The sequence below is a fragment of the Falco rusticolus genome, chromosome 6 (genome assembly GCF_015220075.1).
Source record: "Falco rusticolus isolate bFalRus1 chromosome 6, bFalRus1.pri, whole genome shotgun sequence".
Classification (NCBI taxonomy): domain Eukaryota; kingdom Metazoa; phylum Chordata; class Aves; order Falconiformes; family Falconidae; genus Falco; species Falco rusticolus.
Window position 1 is genome coordinate 7,851,284 of NC_051192.1, and position 20,264 is coordinate 7,871,547.

Below are 20,264 nucleotides of genomic sequence, written 5' to 3' on the forward strand. Positions count from 1 at the left end.
TGTGTGTATTTTTTTCTCAGCAGATGAAATCTCAGACAATTCAGTTTAAGGTGAATTCAAGCAAAAATCAAACTTTGAATTTGGCTTTTTAACCCTATTTCTATATGTAGGAATAAATTCTACTAAATACATATCTTTTTTCCTTCTGTCTCTCCTCCCCACTCAGAAAATATCACCATTTTGTCATTCTTTCTTGCTACTGCTTACATTTGTCACAGGTTTGCTTATTACATTGACACAGATGTTTTGAAGAAGGAATAAACAATGATGGAGACTCCCTGGCTAGCAAGCCACTGATGCAAGAAATAAGGCTACAAAAGGGGCATTGCTGGGCTTTCCTCTATGGATTCTGCTGTACCAAATACATGTCCCCCACAGGTACAACTTCTTTCAGAAAGAACAGTGTCCAGAACCTTGATCCTATGTCTAATATTTTCCTAAGCATGTATATGACCATGTACCCTTGTCCAAAGGCCTCCTTTCAAAAGGCATGTATTTTTAATAGAGAATAACACAAAGGACATAGAAGCAGCACCCAGTAAATAAATACTGATAAAGTATTGTTTTCTAAAGCAAATGGTGCAAGCATTGTTATATTAATATGGAGATCCTGATTAAATATACACCAAAATTTCTCAGCTGAACACCAGAAAATACTGTGGGGGGGGTGTGTGTGATGACAGCACAACACATTTAAACACAGGGTAAGTAATACAGAAATAATTTCGGCATCAAACTCTTCTAGAAAAGTTAATTTCATTATAGTAGGGGAAGACTGACTTAGCTACAAAAGCTGTTTTCATATGTTGATATAATATGAATTTCAACTGTAAAGCTATTCATTCTAGTGAGCTCCTTATGCTTAAAGTATATATGAATATCTCTGTCAATGTATTCTTTGGGGATGGTATTACAAACACCCAAAAGTCAGGAAACTTGGAAGGCTATTATAGTGTACAAACTATAACATGTAGTTTAGCCCAAGTAAGTGCTAAATCAAATCACTTGATATTCATTTTCTAGTGTTTACAGCGCATGGAGAGGCAGGTTCAACTCATTTTTCACAGGCTTATCATCACTCACTCATGCAAATAGTGCAGAGCTGTGTGGAGAGAAGAGGGAAAGGTTTTCCCCTCCATTTTATTTACCCCATTAGTTTGGCTCCATGTGTATCTGGGTGAATGGGAAAGAAAGAGATTTTCTCCCCTCTCCAGTTTAAATGCAAAGTATACGGCACTTGAAGAGAATATAGTGCTAATATTTCTCCATTTTGTCCTTAGAGTATTTTGATTTAGGAAAGCGATTCCAAAAGAAAAAAAACCCAAAACACACATTTTCAGAATTTTGGCTGTATACAAACATAAACTTTATGATGCATTGATGTTGGTATTAATTTTCCTTAAAAAAAGAAATAAAAATATTTTATATATGTACCTTTATTTGTTTCTTTACACACTTAAAGGCATTTGTAGCCACCAAATTAAAAAAAATAGTAGACAAATCATATTAATACTCACTACTAACATGTAAGCACCTACTGATGTAAATAATTCCCCTAAATAACATAACTAACTTTTAATCAAGTGAAAAAATATATTCCTTTTGGTTTTGTTCAGATTTTTCTGAAAATGTTTATTAACGTACTACTTTGGAACAGGGAAAGTTCCAGCCTCAGTGACTAGAAATCTAAAAAAACCTTCAGAGTTGTAGAATAAAAACTCTCACATATTTTTATCCTACAGGTTTATTTCACTGCTTGTAAAATCAAAGATTGTAGAGCATATTTTGCATATTTTTTAATTTATTAAAAAATATTTTTAAAATAAGGTTTTAATAAAATGGCTCACTTGACTGGTTTGAGATATGCGACGTGTCCGATTATACAGTGCCATGGAATCTCCCTCCCGTGTTCTTTCAATTCGCCATCCCCATGCCAGCATAGTTTTTAGTGATTCTTTGATTGGCCATCGATAAATTTCTTTCTCCTAGAAGAATGCAGATGCAATAGTTACCTTGGGTTTTATGTAGCTGTACAGAGCAAAAAATAACTATTGGGTATTTGCTTGGTTATACTGAGGTGCAAAGAAATGTACCGAAATCAGCCCTTACAGCCCAGGGGTACTGCAAAGAAGCAAATAAATCTTATTAGATATTAATCAAAGTTTATTTATCATTTCAGAGGCAGGCAGAAAAATTCTGACCTTGCAGGAAGCTGATGATCACAGGGATAATTGCATTAATAGCATGCTCAGATATGAACTCAAACATTGAACAGTAATTGTCAGGACTAATGCAGTGTTTTGCCTGCTACACAAAACAAAAAAAGCCATAATAATAGAATCATAAAAATAGTCTATGTTGGAATGGACCTCTGGACATCATCTGACTCAACCTTCTGTTGAGATCAGAGAAGCTAACCTAATTGGGCTATCAACGGTTATCAAGATCAGGTTATCTAGGTCTTGCCATGTCATGCCTTGAATATTTGCAGTGCAGGTGATTTCACCAATTCTCTGGAGAACCTATACCAATGTTTTAAGTTGTGAAGAAAAGAACGATTTCCAGAAAGCATTTCTGCTAAAGCAACATACACCCATTGCCTTTTGTCCAGTCACTGTGCATCTCTGTGAAGAGAATACATCCATCTTTTCCATAACTAGCATTTAGGTACTGGGAAATTGAGATTATATTCCCGTCAGCTTTCTCTTCTTTAAGCTGAACAAACCCAGTTCCTTTAGCCTGGTTTCATTGATCAAGCCCTCCAGCCTTCTAACCATCTTCATGGCCCTCCGCTAGAGACCAGGCAAAGCCTAAACCCAAGTCCTCACTACACAAGTGAGCATTCCTGTATGACCTCACCGTAAAAATATACTGGCAATATGACATTTCAGTTTCACCATAAATTATGCCATATCAATTCAGCCATGGGAAAAAATAGCTCGAGTGGCCTATTTATTGTACAATAAAATCCTTCTATCTCTTTTTGAAATTTTCAGGAAGGCAACAATCACATGTTAGCTGACATACTCTAAATAAATTTTTAAAAAGTGCTGTAAACACAAGGTGATATTTTCATAGTGAATGAAGCAATGTGTCAATCACCTTGGATCAAGAATGAAATTCCTTACCTTTTCAGATAGCAACTTATATTGTTTCATTAATGGTTGCACTTTTGCAGATTCAGAATACGTTTCACCATATGTCCATCCATTGGCAAACTGAAAACAGTAATAATAAAAAAAGGAAAAAATGAGGAAAAGCAAAAAAAAATATGAACATGACTATTTTGTTAGTACAAAGGAACTGAGCTATGCTTCTGCAGAGCTGTTCTCTTAAAATTTCCTTTCCATTATTATTCTCAGTTTTCTTAACCAACACTTATATTATCTACACAGAATGAAATTATGTAGCATGCTATGTTTCTTAAAATTAATAATTTCACAGAGCTAACATTTCATTACATTTTTCTTCTAAATATTTATATAGAGCAAAATATGGTGCTATAGTTGAGGAACTATATTTTTAACACTGGATACACAAATTGAATAAAGGAATACAAATCGTAAGACACCCTAAGAGGTGTTTTTCTTAAACAATTGAAATAATTGAAATTTCAAGTCAAGAAAACCCTTAAACAATTAGCAAGTATATTTAATCAAAAGTCAACAAAAAACCAAAAACAAACAAAATGATGAAACACTGTTTTGAAACTCATGTGCACTTACAGAATCTTCCCCCAAATGCACTTTAAGAAAGGAGTTTATTTCTTACCTACATACAGATGTGCAGCACTATGAAAAATAATAATGTTCAGAGCAAAATATTTTAAAGATTAAATGTATTCAAATAAAAATCTGGTTTTGCTTTAACAGGAATATGATTTTACCTTTTCCATTGACCATTTGTCGTGAGAGTGTTCTGCATATTTGTTAATGAAATATTCTAGCTTTTCAGGGATTGTAATGCTGAAAGTGAAGAGAAAAATAGCCATTATATAACACATACATGCTAAACTGTGAATGCTTTTGTTTTGAAAAATACTTTCAAATAAACAATTAGTAGTGCACACATCAATTCAATGCATCCTACTATGCTCTGTTTCGTCACATAGAGTTTGCTCCAAACCCTAGTTAAATCAAGAAAAAGCTTGAGGTATGTAATGGCCACTGAATGAGAATCACAGCTGTTGTAGCTACTTTACTTCTTCAACACACATGCGCAAGGAAAAATCAATAATGACACCAAGCACTCATGCTTTTTGTCACGTATTTCTATTGCTAACATCCATTTTCTTAAGATTAAAGATATAACTGTGACCCATAGTTTCTGAAACACAGTGGTAACTTATTGCACATGTTCATTATAAACTAAATGTGCTAACAGTCCTTTTTGAAACATGTAATCTATTTTATATATTCCTATAATTTTTATTATATGCTTGAAGCACCATAACTTACAACAATCCAAAGTTATATGCTAAAGGCTTTATTTTACAACAATCCAGTGAATATCAAAAATACTAAAATCCTTATTAAAAGTAGAAAAAAACCCCACAAATAAATACACTAGCCCTTAAACAGGTATATAAGACAATGCAGAAGTTACAGTTGTGTAAGCAGTAAAGGAAAAGCAGCTATCCTTAACTGTCAAACAAGCACTACAGACAGAATCCTCTTCCAAAAATGATTTATCAAATATCAGTCTTTTTCTGCATCTGCATTCCTACAAATGAAAGAGGATAATTGCTTCTTGATAACTTATGAAATAGCAAAACCTTTCCTCTTAAGACTAAGAATTTTGGCAGCAAAAGTGCTACAGTGCCATCTACTGCAGAGCAGAGTCTGGTTTTTCATCTCAGTCAGAGTAGGGGAAAAAGCAAAAATGTAAAACATTATGTCAGAGTAACAGTTTGCAAGAGCCTAACCACACACAAAGGTCAAAAAATATTCATCCAGAATGGTCATCAGCTTTTTTATTGTTTGGAACCACGCATTTTGAGGGGAACTCTACTAATGGTATAACACTTTGAATAATTTGAGAAACGCAGTAAGTTGACAGGTACATTAAGGTCTTATCTATAGCTTCAAATAAATAGGTCTAGGACTAGTGAGCAATGCGATGCAGGATTTGCATGTTAAAACAATATAGGATTAGTTGGAAGTGACATTGATAAAAACAGTGCCTTCTTTGTCTTGAATCATCACAGAATTGTTGACTCCTATGACAATGAGCTGACTGATGATTTAGGTAATGTTGAGTGACATTTTCTGAGTTTTTCAAATATATTCTGGCTATATATAATTTTCCTCTGAAATTACATCATATAAAGCCATCTTCGATTAGCTAAATGACAGTATAATATGCTTACTAAATCTTGTTAAGTCTTCATATATCTTAAATACATCTTAGAAAATGAATCTTAATAATGATGTGATTTATATATTACAGTCTAGATTACGGCTTTTACTACCGTATTTTGATGCGCATACAAGTATAAGCATGCTGTAATCAAGGTATCAATCTACTGGTGGCATTCAGTGTTCTGAATGTTAATACAGACAGAAAGCTCACAAAGGCGGTCGAAGCACATCTTAGAAGTGACATTTTTCAAGATACAGTGCATAACCACACTGCAGTAAGACTACTCTATACAAAGGAGAATGAGGTAGTGGTTGTAGTCAAAAACCAGGGCACAAAAATCCCATTCAGATATATGCTTTGTCTGGCTAACGTACTTAAAAGAGCATTGCCAGAGTCTGACTGCCTAGAAAGAACGAAGATCTTTCTGCCCAGTTCCCCATTATTCATAGTAGAAAGAGATCCTATGAACATACAATTATCATAATTCTCTGCAGGTACATTGTCATTCACATACACTGGCATTAGTGTCTTGGAACATGTTAATGACAGGGATGATGTAGACTAGTCTATTTTTCCTACTTCTAAAACCATGGTGGTTTGCAGCAGACATACAATGAAACTTGACAGTTTCATCTTCAGGATGAAGATGTATTAAAAATGTTCTAGGCTGATCAAGAAATTAGTTATGTAACTGGATATTTATCACTTTATATGATTTAAAATTAATACATAAATAAAAATTAAAAACATAAAGGCCTCCATTCTATCTAGAAGAAAAGAACAAAAGCTGTAAGTTTACATCATACCCAACAGACTCCAATCCCCCTCTTTTACACATTCGTGTTCAAAAAAACTAGTTCCAACAAAATAAGTCCTTACTTTGATGTATCAACAGGTTGAGGATTAAAATTCCCATCTGAATCCATTGAAGATTGTTTTTCCATCATATTGACATAATTTGATTCCATGTAGTCTGGAGGTAAGGCCCCTGCAACTGCGCTCAAACAAGGCAAAGCCAGTTTGAACAGTTCTTGTTCATATTTCTGTGGAATATACAGGGGAGAGAAAGTGAGTAGTGCATGGAAGGTACCCACCTCACTGCTAAAACTGGTACAGCTATACGTCAAACCGAGCAGCCACAGAATGGCCTTCTTACTCAGTGTAAAACTGAATTTTTTGCTCTGAAATTAAGAGAAAGCGACTGTCCAAAGCATATTATACACTATAGCTAAAGCTAGGATCAAGTCTTGCTCTTGCTGAAGACTGGCAGCAACAGCAGGCATTTTTCAGACGAAATAAAGAAGAGAACATAGCAAAGGAATATGCACAGCATTTCTAAACACCTAGACTTGAAACAAAACTCATGTTATTTTAAGCAGGTTGGTTAAAACTGCTCACAGAATGAACAATACAACCAAGGTGTATAATTAAACTTCTGTTCAACATAGAATGGATTTGAGGGTGATGAAACTACGACTACTAAGAAAAGGACTACGGTCTTGGTTTATGGGAGACTACTGTGTGAAATAGAAAAGTGCAGCTTTCAGTCACCTGCAGACACTTGAATCTGGTTTTAGAGCTCTGAAGTGTAGCTGACCTTTAGAGAGACACCTCAAGATTACTTCAATAGCTATATATATATATATATCTATTTTAATGAGCAGACAAAATGATATACCTATGTTAAAGCAGATGCTATAACAGGAAGATTTAAATGTTGATAAAAGCTGGGTAAAAATGACAGATTAAAGAAGAAAGGTTACACAGTAAGGCTTTTACAGTAGTGGATGGATATTAAAATGAATTACCTTTTGAGATAAAGCATCAAAAATACCCCAGAACAACTTTCTGGATAAATGAAGCTCTTCTTCTGAGGCAGCACCAAAGTTACCCCAACCACCTGGCAAACAATAATACTTCCAGCATCTTTCAAAATGATTTGTCAGCAACTAAAACAGAACATATTTTGAAAGCAAATAAATACAACTGTTGACGTTCTTCCATTCTGGCACTCAATCGTTACACAGACACTGCCAGAAAAATGTCTAACCTTTATCGCGATCCCATGTTGTGTATCTATTCTTTGAATTATTGGTAGATATACACACAGAATGAGCAGTTCTTGCTTTTAAACATTAGTGGCATATGCAAAAAGCATGTGACAGAATAATTTTCCCCAGCACCACAAGAACTCTGACATCTCAGCTGAAGACAAGAAATCACTTCCATCTGTGTGCCGCTATTCCAAACACTGCTGTATGGTGGGCAAAATAGTAGAACCACGATTTCACCTAATTCCCAATTATTATTTACGTGTCTGAGATCTATTCAACGATAACTCCCAATGTGACTTATCTCTTCTGTGAGTTGTAAAACCGGCTATCAGTCTGCCCTACTGCCCTCTATTACAATTGGCAGAGGAGCTTTTATTTCAGGGATACTTTCCTCTTCAGTGGTTACAAGATTCCAGATTATCAGGAATTCAAATGGTGCAAGGCCCTGCTGCTGGGTATTTGCCAAACTAAAACATCACAAATTTCGCACTTAATGTGTCCTCTGTGTCCCTGAGTCACAGACAAGAGGAAAAATTAGTTGTACATCTGTCAATAAAGGCAATCCCAAACAAAAAAATTCTGGCAATAATGAGGTATGAAAAACTAGTCCTACTCAGGAGCAGATTTCCCTAAGACACATAATGATCTTTCTAAAAAATTTAGCCAGAATTTTAATTCAGAGTTTAACAGTTCCTCAGCGAAAAAGAGATTTGTTTCAACATCACTTTGCAAAGCATGTTGGCAAAATATTACAAGTCACAGTCATTAAAGAGCTGACAGAATTCCCTTTTTTCCAGTCAGAACAAATGCCAAGAAGGAAAAGCACAGACAGTCATAACATAAATGTGCAGAAATACAGGTATTAAAAAAAAAAAAAGTCTTGATGTTTAGAAGTGAGGATTTTGATAACCAAAAATGTAACCTCAATACTATGCAGTTCTGTTATACTTTTCATGGATCAGAGAAAAAGATCTTCAGATTTAAATGGTCTACTATTATTTACTATTTAAAATTTTGGATTATTAAAGATAAAAGGGAGAGAACGTACATGTGTATATAATGTAAAAAGACAGATGTTTTATTATTCATGTAGAAACACAGGAGTCTCAGAAATATGGACTCTAAGAGTCTGATATGTATTTGAAAATGTTGTCTTCTAAAGAGATACTATTGCACAATGGCCAGACTTCAGGTTTGCTTTTGGACAACATGTGAATGCTAATATATATATATATGTATATGTTTTTAAATCTAGCCAAGAGTAAAGGCAGGTTTACTCTTAGAGAAGTCCCTGATGAAGTACTGATTATGATTTAAGAGGAAATAAAAACAAGGCAGCCCTTTTCCGGAATGTTCACACCAAATTATACAGGAAAATCATCACAGATTTGACTTCACATGCTGCCTAAACAGGTAATTTTTAATTGTAGAAACCAGCAAAGGTATTCACAGTAGAAAGCTCTCTCTTCTGATCTAGCCTTCAACATTTCCTTCTCTCTTCCCATCAAAATTACATTTTCAGATGCACGATTAACTTGTAGCTGTCTCTTTAGACTACTATAACCTGTTTGCTAGCACAAGCCCATAAGGAATATGCACAGTACTTTAAAATCAGAAATACTTTAGTAGATATAAGTAGAAGTCCCTTGTTAAATCACTGAAAATCAGTTTACTGTCAGTGAAACCTTTGAAAAGTTAACTTTCCTCAGAAACTCCTATTACTGTTTAGGTGTCAATGGACAAAACCATTTGCCCATGCTAATACCATGGTTCAATTTGTATCTACATTCTCCTAAAGCTTGAGTCGCCAAAAGGATCTAATTATTTCCTCCCTGTCCAGTTCAGCAATATGGGAAAGTCTGCAGTCATGACCCTCAGGATGAAAAAAACTGCTGTTCTAGATGAACAGACCTCAGAGAGCTGGGCTTCCTCTTTCTTCCCCAAAAGAACTGAAGGACCATAGCCACGCAGGGAGCACCAGGTTACTATTTGGTTTTTGCAGCACATAAAATGTCATCATGCATTGAAAGGTCCCCTTCAGGACAGTATACTAAATTATCAACTGCTTTTCTCACACATTGGCACTGCAGAATGGCTGCTCTGGCATCTTTAGTTTGATTGAGCACTTCTTGCGGGGGAACAACCAAATTATGAAGTCCTTGGCAGGAAAAGATCATGCAGCAGATCATGGCTTTGAGACTAATGATTTAAATACCTCATCTGAGGCCAGAGACCATAACCTGGCTAGTTTAAGCCTGTGTACTTCTGAGATGTATTTTTGCAAAGAAATCACATGTAAAATGCAATTAATCCTGACACGTGGCTTTAAAAGCAGAAAGAAATATTAAATAAGAAAAGATTAAATATCTAATTCAAAGTTGTGGTCGTAAAGGATTAAAAAGGACTGCTGAAAAACAGCAGTAGGTAAGGTGGGAAATGGTACATTTCTTAGTACTGCTGATGAAATCTGAGGAATCTTTAAGGAAGGTGTCATCTCAAGAAAGGAAAAACCACATTTTTCTTGTGCATTAGGAATCAGAATCCAAAGATATGGAGAAATCTTTGGGGGCTGAAAACTAAATGAAAGATTATTAATAACCATGTATTACTTAGATTTCCAAGCACAAACCCCAGAAAAAGAGTCCCTTTTCCAAGAGCAGGGAAAACCAACACAGAAGGCAGAGGTAAGGGTACATACAATTGCTATCTTTCTCTGCACTCTGGATGCTGCCCCAACCCCTAAAGGTTTTACTATTCTGTTTCCACATAGGCTTAAAACAAAAGAGGTAATTAAAGGAGAAGCAAACATTAGACAAGGACTTCATAATTCTATATGGATGAATAGAAATAGACTGAATTCCTCCTGAAGTGTGGAGATAAGGTAACAAAAAAGACAGAGAATAATCTCCATGCAAATATTTTCTGTTGCATTTTGTTACGAGGAATTCTGTTGAATATCAAAATGTACTTTTACCTTGAGAGGCATCTTTGCATGTTCATTTAAAAGAGGAACATCAAATACTAATCTTCTCAGCAAATGCTGCATCATGGAAGGCCGCAACTGCCTAGAAGCAGACAAAGCATTTCAAAAGGATGTACCAGCATAGTTTCATGTAAATACTTACTAAATACACTACAGCAACCTGTCAGTTCTGTGCCATTAAAATTCTTCAGATTTGCAAAGTAATAGGCTATTAGCTTGAGGCATGAAAAAAATGTGTCCAAAGCAAGTAAGTGCATACTAATGAAAACCTTCTGACCAAGCTGTAAATCAAACACTTTAAAGAAGCAGAGAAAATATCTAACCTATAGACAGAGAAAATCAGGAGAAAAAAAATACTAAATGTTGATATTCTGTATTATGATCACCATGGCCATGAGAAAAGGCTATCATCATTTCTTGTAATATATCTCAATGGCTTTTAAAAATATCGTAGAAACTAATCAAGACCTAAGAACACTAACTCTTTGGATGTACTGAACAAGACATGCAGTAGGCACCAACTGGAAGGACAGAAGAAATAGGTATAGCATATACGTTAGAATTGCATGGACATTAAACCTTTCCGGATAAATAGCAAACACTGGTCCATTTTATTGGTTCTTTTCTTATCAAGGTTATATATATATTAAAAAAATTATATATATATATATATATATATAATGTTCAATGGGATATACTTTAGCAAGAAATGTTATACAGTACTTTTTTACAGTACTGTAATATAAATGTCTGTCATTTCTGAATACATTTCCATATCATGCAAAACAAAAAATATGGTGATATATTCTAAAAAACTCTGGTGATTTGAAAGCCTAAATGTTAATGACTTTTAATTAGAAATTAAATCCATAAGTGCCTAGTCAACTTCTGATAATTAAGCCTGAAGGCTTTTTAAAAAAGTGGATAGTAATCAGCTGGTTTTGAAACTGCATATACCCAGACAAAATTTGTCCTGTAGGTGTCAATATACTAGTCATTGATTAGGATTTCAACTGTAACACAATATAAACAAATATCTACACACAATTAAACAAGCATCTACATAGAGCTGTATAATCTACTGATCATCAACAATACTGCCAATCTCAACAGCAAAAAGTATTTAAATGCTACTTCAGTGTATGTATAATTCCACATTTCCATGGCTTTGCCTTTTTGCAGTAAATTCTCCTAGTTAAATGCCAAGGTTTTAATTTAAATAATTCAGTGATGGCAAAATAACTGGAGGACTGCATATGAGTGATTAATAAAGATGCAAATTGAATACAGCATATTTAAAAATATCACAATCATCTGTCAGAATAAAAAAATCTTAATTATGCCACTGGTGGCATAGTTCTGCATTCCTGTATTATAAATATCGTAGGTTATTTTATCAGTTAGCATTCCTGTACAGCCAGGCGTATTTTCTTACCCACAGATAGACAGCAAACACTCTTCAATAGAATCCCGCTGAGCTTTGGTAAGAGAGCATCCCTTTGAGAGTCTGTACACAGTATGTAATAAGGAATCGATGAGGGAAGCGTGGTGCTCTGTGCCAGCAAAGAGAGGAGCGCATCTGGTCAACAGAGGCAAGACTGCTGTGCAAAGGTATCGATTCAGAGCCAAAGCCATATCCGTGGCACTTAAAGCAGCCTATGAATTAAACGAGACAGAAATTAGATTTGATTCATCAGTGTTGCTACAAATGAAAATAACTTGCTTGTTTTTCTTTTATTAATAGTTATAAAGAGGGACATTTCCAAAAGACACCAGTGAGGATTTGGTACCTGCTGGAAACTTGATGCCTAGCTTCTTTTCCTGCTTCTCAAGTCTCACAGAAAGCTTTTGGTTTGGTTTGGTTTTAATGAACAAAAACATAAACACTAAAGGTAGCCATTCAAAAACAAAACAATTTTCAAGACTATATTTAAAGAGTGTCATACTGCTTAACAGAACACTCCAAAATCAAGTAATACCAGTCGTGTCTGCATTGACAAAACTCAGTATGTTTCTGTGTTACTATCAAGCCCAAGTTCCAAGTGAGGAAAAAAACCTCACCTGGTCTTTCTTAAACAAAAACATAATTATTTTAAGAAAAATGTTGGCATAAAAGGTCAAATAGGGAAATCAAAGTCCCTGTCTTAGCCCACGTACAAATCTGGATCTGGATAGAAATAAGACTCACAGCAAAGAGGCAGCAATTTTGAAGAGGTACTAAAAAATAATTTAGTGATTTCCTAAATAACAATGGAGGTGTCCCTAACAAATGCATGAAGATGAACACTTTCTGTATATCTCTGGGAAGAGGCTTACAGTTACATGCTTCATTGGCAGATTATCTGATTTTGATTCCATAGCACAAGCTCAGAAAGTCTCCCAGGGAAAGGTACTGCATCTCTTATGAATACAGGTATCAATGGGAGCTACTATAAAGTGAGCATCATTCTGGAAAGTGTTTCTTCACTGTTCTTCCAATATTGTCAAAGCTCAGCAGCAACAGACAGCTCATCCAGCATTTGAGAAATGCAGAAGACAATATGAAGTAATAAAAAATGTTTTTGAGGGATGAAAAATGCTGCAGCATTCAGTAAGATAATGGAACCAAAATAACAACAGAGAAATGCTTACTGTATCTAAAGAAGCAGCAGCACGAAGATCTGGCAGAAAGCCAACCTCAAGAAGGTGTAGAAGAAAATCCTGGTCCTCAATTCCATAGACCCTGTCAAGGAACAAAACCATGGCTGCCTTGTGATCTGGGCAAAACCCCGCAGACATGTCAGGTTCCACCACAGTACCATCTAAAAGGAAGAAATAAGACTTCAATGACAAGGATAATCCTTCACCAGCAGACTAATCAGTCATGCTACTACTCGTCAGAGGCTTTGAGTCTCTTTTAGTATCTAAGCATCTTCCCCATGGTTTTGTTACACAAACGCAACACATCTGTAGTTAACGGAAAAGGAATGCATAAGGCAAATTCTACCCAGATAGACTTCCATACATGCTTTTCTGTTCATGCTTTGTGTACTATTATCACAATAACTATTATCAGTTGATATTCTAATGGTAAGTACCCAAAACATACTAATTCATCTACAGAACTACCTAGTTCTTAGAAGATGGAGAGAGAAAGTAAAAAATACAATAATTCTACAACACCCCAGGACTGCAGCAGTGGTGAGCATATCTGAAATGCATAACAATGACTTAAGATTCTGCTAAAAAGTCCTCTGTATCTGCAAACTCCTAGAATATCTGAAAGGAATTCATTGAAGTAGTTTTAAATTTTGATACTTTCATTTGCAAAACCAAATAAACAATATTGTATCCATAAGCTGTATTCTGTGCTATTGAGACATCACCTATAGATCCATCACTATCTGGAACAGAAATAAATAACGGTGTAATAGAAAGATTGATCTTTTTATCTCTTCTACTGTAACCTGTTCGGCATTCTTGTGCTCTAAGTCCCTAGAAAATCCATGTTGCAATTATAATGTTTTCTTTCCAGATACCCAAAAAGCCAGATGTAATTCCTTTCTCTTTTTTATTGATGCTCACATGGCTCCAAATATCACAATCAATTCTATGTAGGCAGAAAACACAAAGAAATGTGTTTTACATCTGTATGTCGCACCTATAACTTCACCCTAGTTGCTAAACAGCTCTGGGGTCTTAGTAAGATCACTAGAAACAATTGATAGGGTTAGAACAGCAAAAGCTAAGGATTATGCCAGCAAGAAAAGAGACTGAAAATTTTTAAAATGTTTTAGAAAAATAGAAAGTATACATTTTTTAATTTTTTCTTAAAGTTGTAATAGTTTTTTATGATTTGATTTAAATGATTAGGATTTACATCAGTGATCTAAATGTACACAGAATTACTGTCCATAGCATGCAGAAAAACATGTATCAAGGACACTTGATTTCTCTTCTAATTCACGTAACAGTTTAATTTATAAAACTGTTTTTAAATACTGAGAGAAGTATGAGTATCAGTATGTCATTAAATTACAAAACATAACAACAGGATGGAGAAAAAGAAGTAGAATAATCACCTTACCTTTAGCTATGGTTGGCATGTGGAAAGGAATACTAATTACTCCCACCAAATCTTCCAGTGGAATCAAAGACCTTAGAATTGATCTGATTCTAATGGCTTCGCCTTTGCCAGCATGGATTAGCTAAGGAAAAGACAAACAAAGAATTAACAAGGTCTTTGTTTTATCTTCTATACGTGTCCATGTTCTGGAAACTTCCTGAACCACGGATACACAAGAATGACTGCTCTCAAAATCACAATATAATTAATAATGCAAATTTTACATAATCTCTATCTGTTTGTGTATCTTGGATGCAAACATGCGAAGTCTAGAAAACTGTATGTTTGGTTATTATATAAGACTAAGCCCAGTTTCAGAATGGAATGTCAGGTAAAATAGGTGAACAAAGCATTAAAATGTAGCACATGGAGGGAAGGAAGGGGAGAAGAAGTAAAAGCAGATTTTCAGATGAAAAAAGCCAATTTTTCTGTCCTGGCCAACCACCACTGCTGTCAGGTATCCCAGTTGTTTTAGTTTTATATTTAAAAAGGCAGCAAGACAGGGAGAAAACAAGACAATTGTTTTATTCAGACAAAATAGATATTCATGCACAGGCCTTATTACATAGATCTCTCTCTCTTTTCTCAAATTATTGATCTCTGCACAAAATCTGATACTTACCTACATGAATTAGGGCACATTTCAGGGTGAAATGAGAAACTATGCATACCTAAGAACTTGTGAAGAACAGGAAGGTATTGTGAATCGCAAACAATATTTTCACAGTTTCAGTTCCTTAGGAACTAAGTAGCAAGGGCTTGGTTTTTATAGCTTGTCTAACTCTTTGCATTTAATGCCTGAAATAGTGCCATCTGACCTTTGAGAAGGTTTGTCAGTATGTTTTAAAAGGATGCCCTGTAATATTTACTCTTTTAGATGCAATTTAAAAAGCCTGTTTAAATAAGTACATGAAGAGAGTAAAACCATGGTTTTAAAAAAATAAATCACTCTACACCATCCCAATAAACAGGGAAATTTGAGGAGTTTGATTGTCATAATGGTCAATCAAACAATATTCATGACAGAATGCTGTTGAAGACCAGACACAGGGAACTATAATAAGAAAAGCAATGGAATAATTCTTTTAAAAAGGACAGCTTCTGAATAGTCCACAGAAATTTCTAGCCAGTTTGCAGATGAACACATTATGTACATTAAGATACTGTGTAGTCATACCACTGCTTTAATACCTGATAACGTTACTGTGAAAAAGCCACACAGCAAACCCATCAATAAGTAGAACAACTATGACTTTACTTTCCAGTGCATGAAGACTTAAAACTTACATGCATTTCAGGGGCACAACGTCCTAAGAGATCAATCAAGGCAGCATAAAAGGTCATGATTGCATTTCCCATGTGAATAGTGTCATCTTCTTGTTCTTCCATTTCACTGTAATTAGTTAAATGTTAAAACGATTAAAAGATGAAAAAAATGCAACAAAGTTTTTACATCAGCAATAACGAAAATCTGCTCATAGGTGTAACAGCTTACATATAGTGGCTTCCTGTTAGCTAGCAGACTTCTAGCAGACTAACAGACTGGAATTTGTCCCTGAAAGACTGTAGTGCCACCTGCATTGTTACCATTTATCTACCTCATTTTGCATCAGGAGATTGACTATTAACTGACTGACAAAGAACAAACAGAATTCCAAAGAGGATTTTATATTTAGAGAAAGTTACTTAAATTGACAGTGCAGAGGGTGCACTGTTTGGGAGAAGACAAATCTTTACCCTCCACAGAATCCAAGAAAGAATCCAGATGATAATCCGCATGTTAAAACAAACAAGTCATTTAATGACTAAGATTATAGAACAAATTAATAAAAATTATGGCAACATAAGCAAGTCCACTGCACCTACAGGGTTTTACTAGATCCATTACTTGGAGAAGGCCCATCCCTTGTTGGATCTTCTGCTATTTGTATCGCTTCCTCCATGGCAGCAAGTAACCCATTGCCTCCTTCTCCTCTTAGAGCAGGACCAAAACATTCAGGTCGACGGATAAGCAGTCTGACTACAACATTAGCATTTTCCTCCACACTCTCTCCTACCACACAGAATAAACATCAAAATTTAAAACTATATCAAAAAGACTTCTGAAATATAATCAGAAAAAGGTACACAAAAGTGCAGAATGTATGCATCAGTAGATACTTTTAACTACAAAACAGTTTAAATATCATGACAAAGTTACATAAATGCACAAACTCTATTATTGTAATAAAAGCTATGAATAAAATGTGATTTAAATCAAAATGAAATACAGCCAAAGAAGCAACTATATAGTAAAGGCTGTTTAAAACATCACTGAAGCTACTGATTTTTAATAAAGACTCACAGTCAAGCGAGAGAGTTAATGATGGGACCAGTTTGGCTGTTACACACTAAAACTGGACTATAAATCATCATCATAAGATGGGAGTTTGTCTTTATGTCTAGCATGAGCTTAATCACAAAAATAAATAAATAAATAAATAAATTAGCAATATCTGCTCTACTTCCAAAGGAAATGAGAGAATTTCGAAGACTAATGATGCATCTAAAAAAATGAGGCATAGTCTCATAGGTCCCCTATATGATTTGTGAAATGGGCATCTCAGTTACTGCATGACTTGCATAATTCTACTCTTTCTGTAAATTGTCCTTTAAAATTACGGTAACTTATCAAGTTGGCTTATATTACTATTTTAAATTACAATCTTATTAGAGGAAGTTAAAAAATATATAGACTTCTACTCTACCATTGCAAAAAACAGCAAAACGAAGAAAATCCAAATATCGCTCTCCTTCAACTGGATTCCATCCAATGTCTGGGTAGCCTTTAGAAATCAACAAAGGACAACTCTGCAATCCACATCCAGCCAAGTAGCGAACCACCTAAAAGCAAGGTAAGATGAAAAAGATATTAATTGTAAAAAGGGAGAGAAGTGCAGTTTCAAAGGGAAGTATCCTCATGCGTTGTCTCGGATATGGTGTCCACATTCTATCATTCCCGACCAAACCATATCATTCTTTGGGCACAAAAGAAGAGCAACCTCTTTCTTAGTTCACGGTCCCAGTCTTTACCTACTTCTGCCATGAACTGCAAGACCTTACTTATCTCAATTCCATTTTCCCTCTCTCTAAATCACCACTTTGCTCTCAGTATCTCATTTCTCTTGCAATCCTGAGCATTACAAATGATTCAGTTTTCTAATATTCCGCAACTACACACTATCCATATTTGAAATCACATCTTCTAATTTAACTCACAGGTCTACTCTCTAATTTTAACCTTTCTGTTTCATTTGACTTTTTTCTTCCTTTCTTTTTAAACACACAGCAGTAACACTCCCTGTAATTCAACCCTATAGTCTCAATATTAGTTTTCAGTTTTCCCTCTCCTTTCTGAATTATTAGAATTTTAAGCATAGCCTTTAACCTGTTCAGACAGCTTCTTTTTGTTGAGCATTTTTAAGAACAGTAAGTCTGAAAATGTCCTTTTAAACAGACATGGTCCATCTTCCTATTCCAGGAAAGGATCATCTATGCTTATATTACTCCTGACAGACGCTTTCATATGAAATTGGACAATGTATTCCACTCTCACTTTTCATTAGAAAGCATTTTTTAATGTCTATCCTGCATCTCTCTTTCCATTATTTAAGCTGCCTTTCTTATCCACTACTGACATCACAACCATCATTCTATTCCTTCTTGCAGCAGTAATTTATATATTCCACACAATCGTCACATGCTCTCTTGAGTTTTGTATTCTTCAATCTAATTAATCCCAATTCCTTCAATCTTTTCTGAAGCAGGTTTAAATGTTAGGAAAAAATACAGATAGATATAGATAGATATCTCTATGAAAATCTGTCATATATTTTAAAAAATTGTCACAAGGCTTCTTGTATTCCCTATTGCATTATGCCACCACTGCATATCACCATCAAGACGGAAAAGCAAAGAAAGATTTCAGCATTGAAGTTCTGTTGGGTATGGACTCCACTATTCTTAAAGCAAGAGCTGCCCTTGAGGCAATTCCTTTTGGTTACACCCGTGTATGTAATAACCATAAACTCAGTTTAACTATCCAGACCACCAGTAGAAAGAACAAACAATCAGATCCTGATACCCTTCCTTTGAAAGGTACCTAAAACTCCCGCGCAATTCTTATAATCTTCCCAGGAAACAGGAATCTTGCCCTCTCTACAGGGAAAAAAAAAAAAAAAAAAGTTTTATAAAGAAGCTACCAACCTTCTCCAGATCAGGCTCCCTTAAAGCTAATGCAAGTTCATTGTTATCCATCACAGAAGCTGCTGCAACATCTAAAGGAGTTGATCCTCGCATAGAAGGAGAGGCTGTTAAAATAACATTTAGTTTCAACACCAACTTAATAAAACCCAAATTCATACCATATAAATGAACATTTTTTTTAAATACAACATTTTGTCATTAGTTAGCACATGATTACAAGCATATCATTTATACTACTCAGTTTATAATAAATCATCATGCACTTGCATGAAATTTCACACTGATATGAAATCAACATACAGTGTAGATGTTCAAGTTAGAAACAGCTTTCCTTATACATTCCTATTGTCATCACATACTTTGTTTTAAGATCTCATTCTTTCTAATTTTCCTGACACAACTTTGCTCTGAGGAAAAGGTAGCAGAAATTTTGTATCTAAATCACTGACATTTTGTGAAATGTATTGAAACAGAAAATATTTTTAAGCTTTAAAATATAAGATTATATGTTATTTCTTTAAAAAATGGCAGTCATTATAGCGTTAGAAAAAGTTAAGGTTTTCATAATAACACTTCAAAAGCATTTGATTTGAGCACTTTCTGTCCAAAAAGATTTTTAGCTTATGCTTCTGTACTGTACCTATATATTAATAAGGAATTTGTGATCATGAAAAAAAAATACTATGATGTTTCTAAATAATTATATATTCTCAATTACAAGTACTAAATTAAATAAAGGATAAATGTACCTCCTCTATAACACTTCAGCCTAGAAAGAAAGGTTAGCATTTTAAGAAAATTTTAAGGTTCATTTCTGGCCATCTATACATGCATACCCAAGCAAATAAGCTCTGAGTTTCTCCCACTGCCATAGGTGTGTACTGAACACACTACAGAAGAAAGTGCAGCGGAGTAAACTTAAGCAGTGAGAAGTAAGCCCTAATGAAATGCTGTTAACACTTATTTATGATTTTCTATGTCACAATCACGATTCTAATCTGTTCCTTAAAATGCACAACTAAACACCAACTCTCTCAAGGTCCAGGCACATACAAAAAGCGTATATTAAATTACCTCAATGCTACTGTCAGGGGTGTGTTTGGAGTTAGGAATACAGTTAATTAAGATATTTTTGCACTGGGTAAAGGAGAAACTTCAACCAAAACAGAGGGATGCAGAAAAACAGATAGTTTTACATATACATAAATCAGCAGAAAATTTTAACAATTTTTGTTTTGGTTTAGAATTATAAAAGCCACATGCTGATTACTTACCAAGGCCAACACTGCTGTTTTCTAATAAATAGCTAAGATGATCAAACATAGCTTTTTGATTCTGCCTGCTGATGCGGCAAAAATAACACAGGAAACGACAGCAGTTTGCCACCATCTTTGGAAAAGTGATTTCCTAAGAAGCAAATAAAAACAGACTGAAGCTAAACCTCTGGAACAGGCATAAAACTTGCAAAAGATCATTTATGTAACAGCCCTTTAACACACTAATATTTATGCATTGT

At 34.8% G+C, this 20,264-nt stretch overlaps 1 protein-coding gene across 11 annotated transcripts in view; it reads right to left on the reverse strand.

The window, feature by feature from the left end:
* RYR2 (ryanodine receptor 2) overlaps window positions 1-20,264 on the reverse strand; it is a 434,536-nt gene that overhangs the window by 117,820 nt on the left and 296,452 nt on the right. For all 11 annotated transcript variants that reach the window (XM_037391531.1, XM_037391524.1, XM_037391528.1 and 8 more), the window contains 14 exons: window positions 20,023-20,155; window positions 18,749-18,852; window positions 17,251-17,386; window positions 16,370-16,556; window positions 15,791-15,896; window positions 14,465-14,585; window positions 13,030-13,199; window positions 11,834-12,054; window positions 10,390-10,480; window positions 7,170-7,310; window positions 6,241-6,404; window positions 3,887-3,965; window positions 3,129-3,218; window positions 1,848-1,985 (listed from right to left, as the gene is read on the reverse strand). In XM_037391531.1, coding sequence (XP_037247428.1) covers window positions 1,848-1,985; window positions 3,129-3,218; window positions 3,887-3,965; window positions 6,241-6,404; window positions 7,170-7,310; window positions 10,390-10,480; window positions 11,834-12,054; window positions 13,030-13,199; window positions 14,465-14,585; window positions 15,791-15,896; window positions 16,370-16,556; window positions 17,251-17,386; window positions 18,749-18,852; window positions 20,023-20,155 — 1,881 coding nt within the window. The remainder of the gene's footprint in view (window positions 1-1,847; window positions 1,986-3,128; window positions 3,219-3,886; window positions 3,966-6,240; window positions 6,405-7,169; window positions 7,311-10,389; window positions 10,481-11,833; window positions 12,055-13,029; window positions 13,200-14,464; window positions 14,586-15,790; window positions 15,897-16,369; window positions 16,557-17,250; window positions 17,387-18,748; window positions 18,853-20,022; window positions 20,156-20,264) is intronic.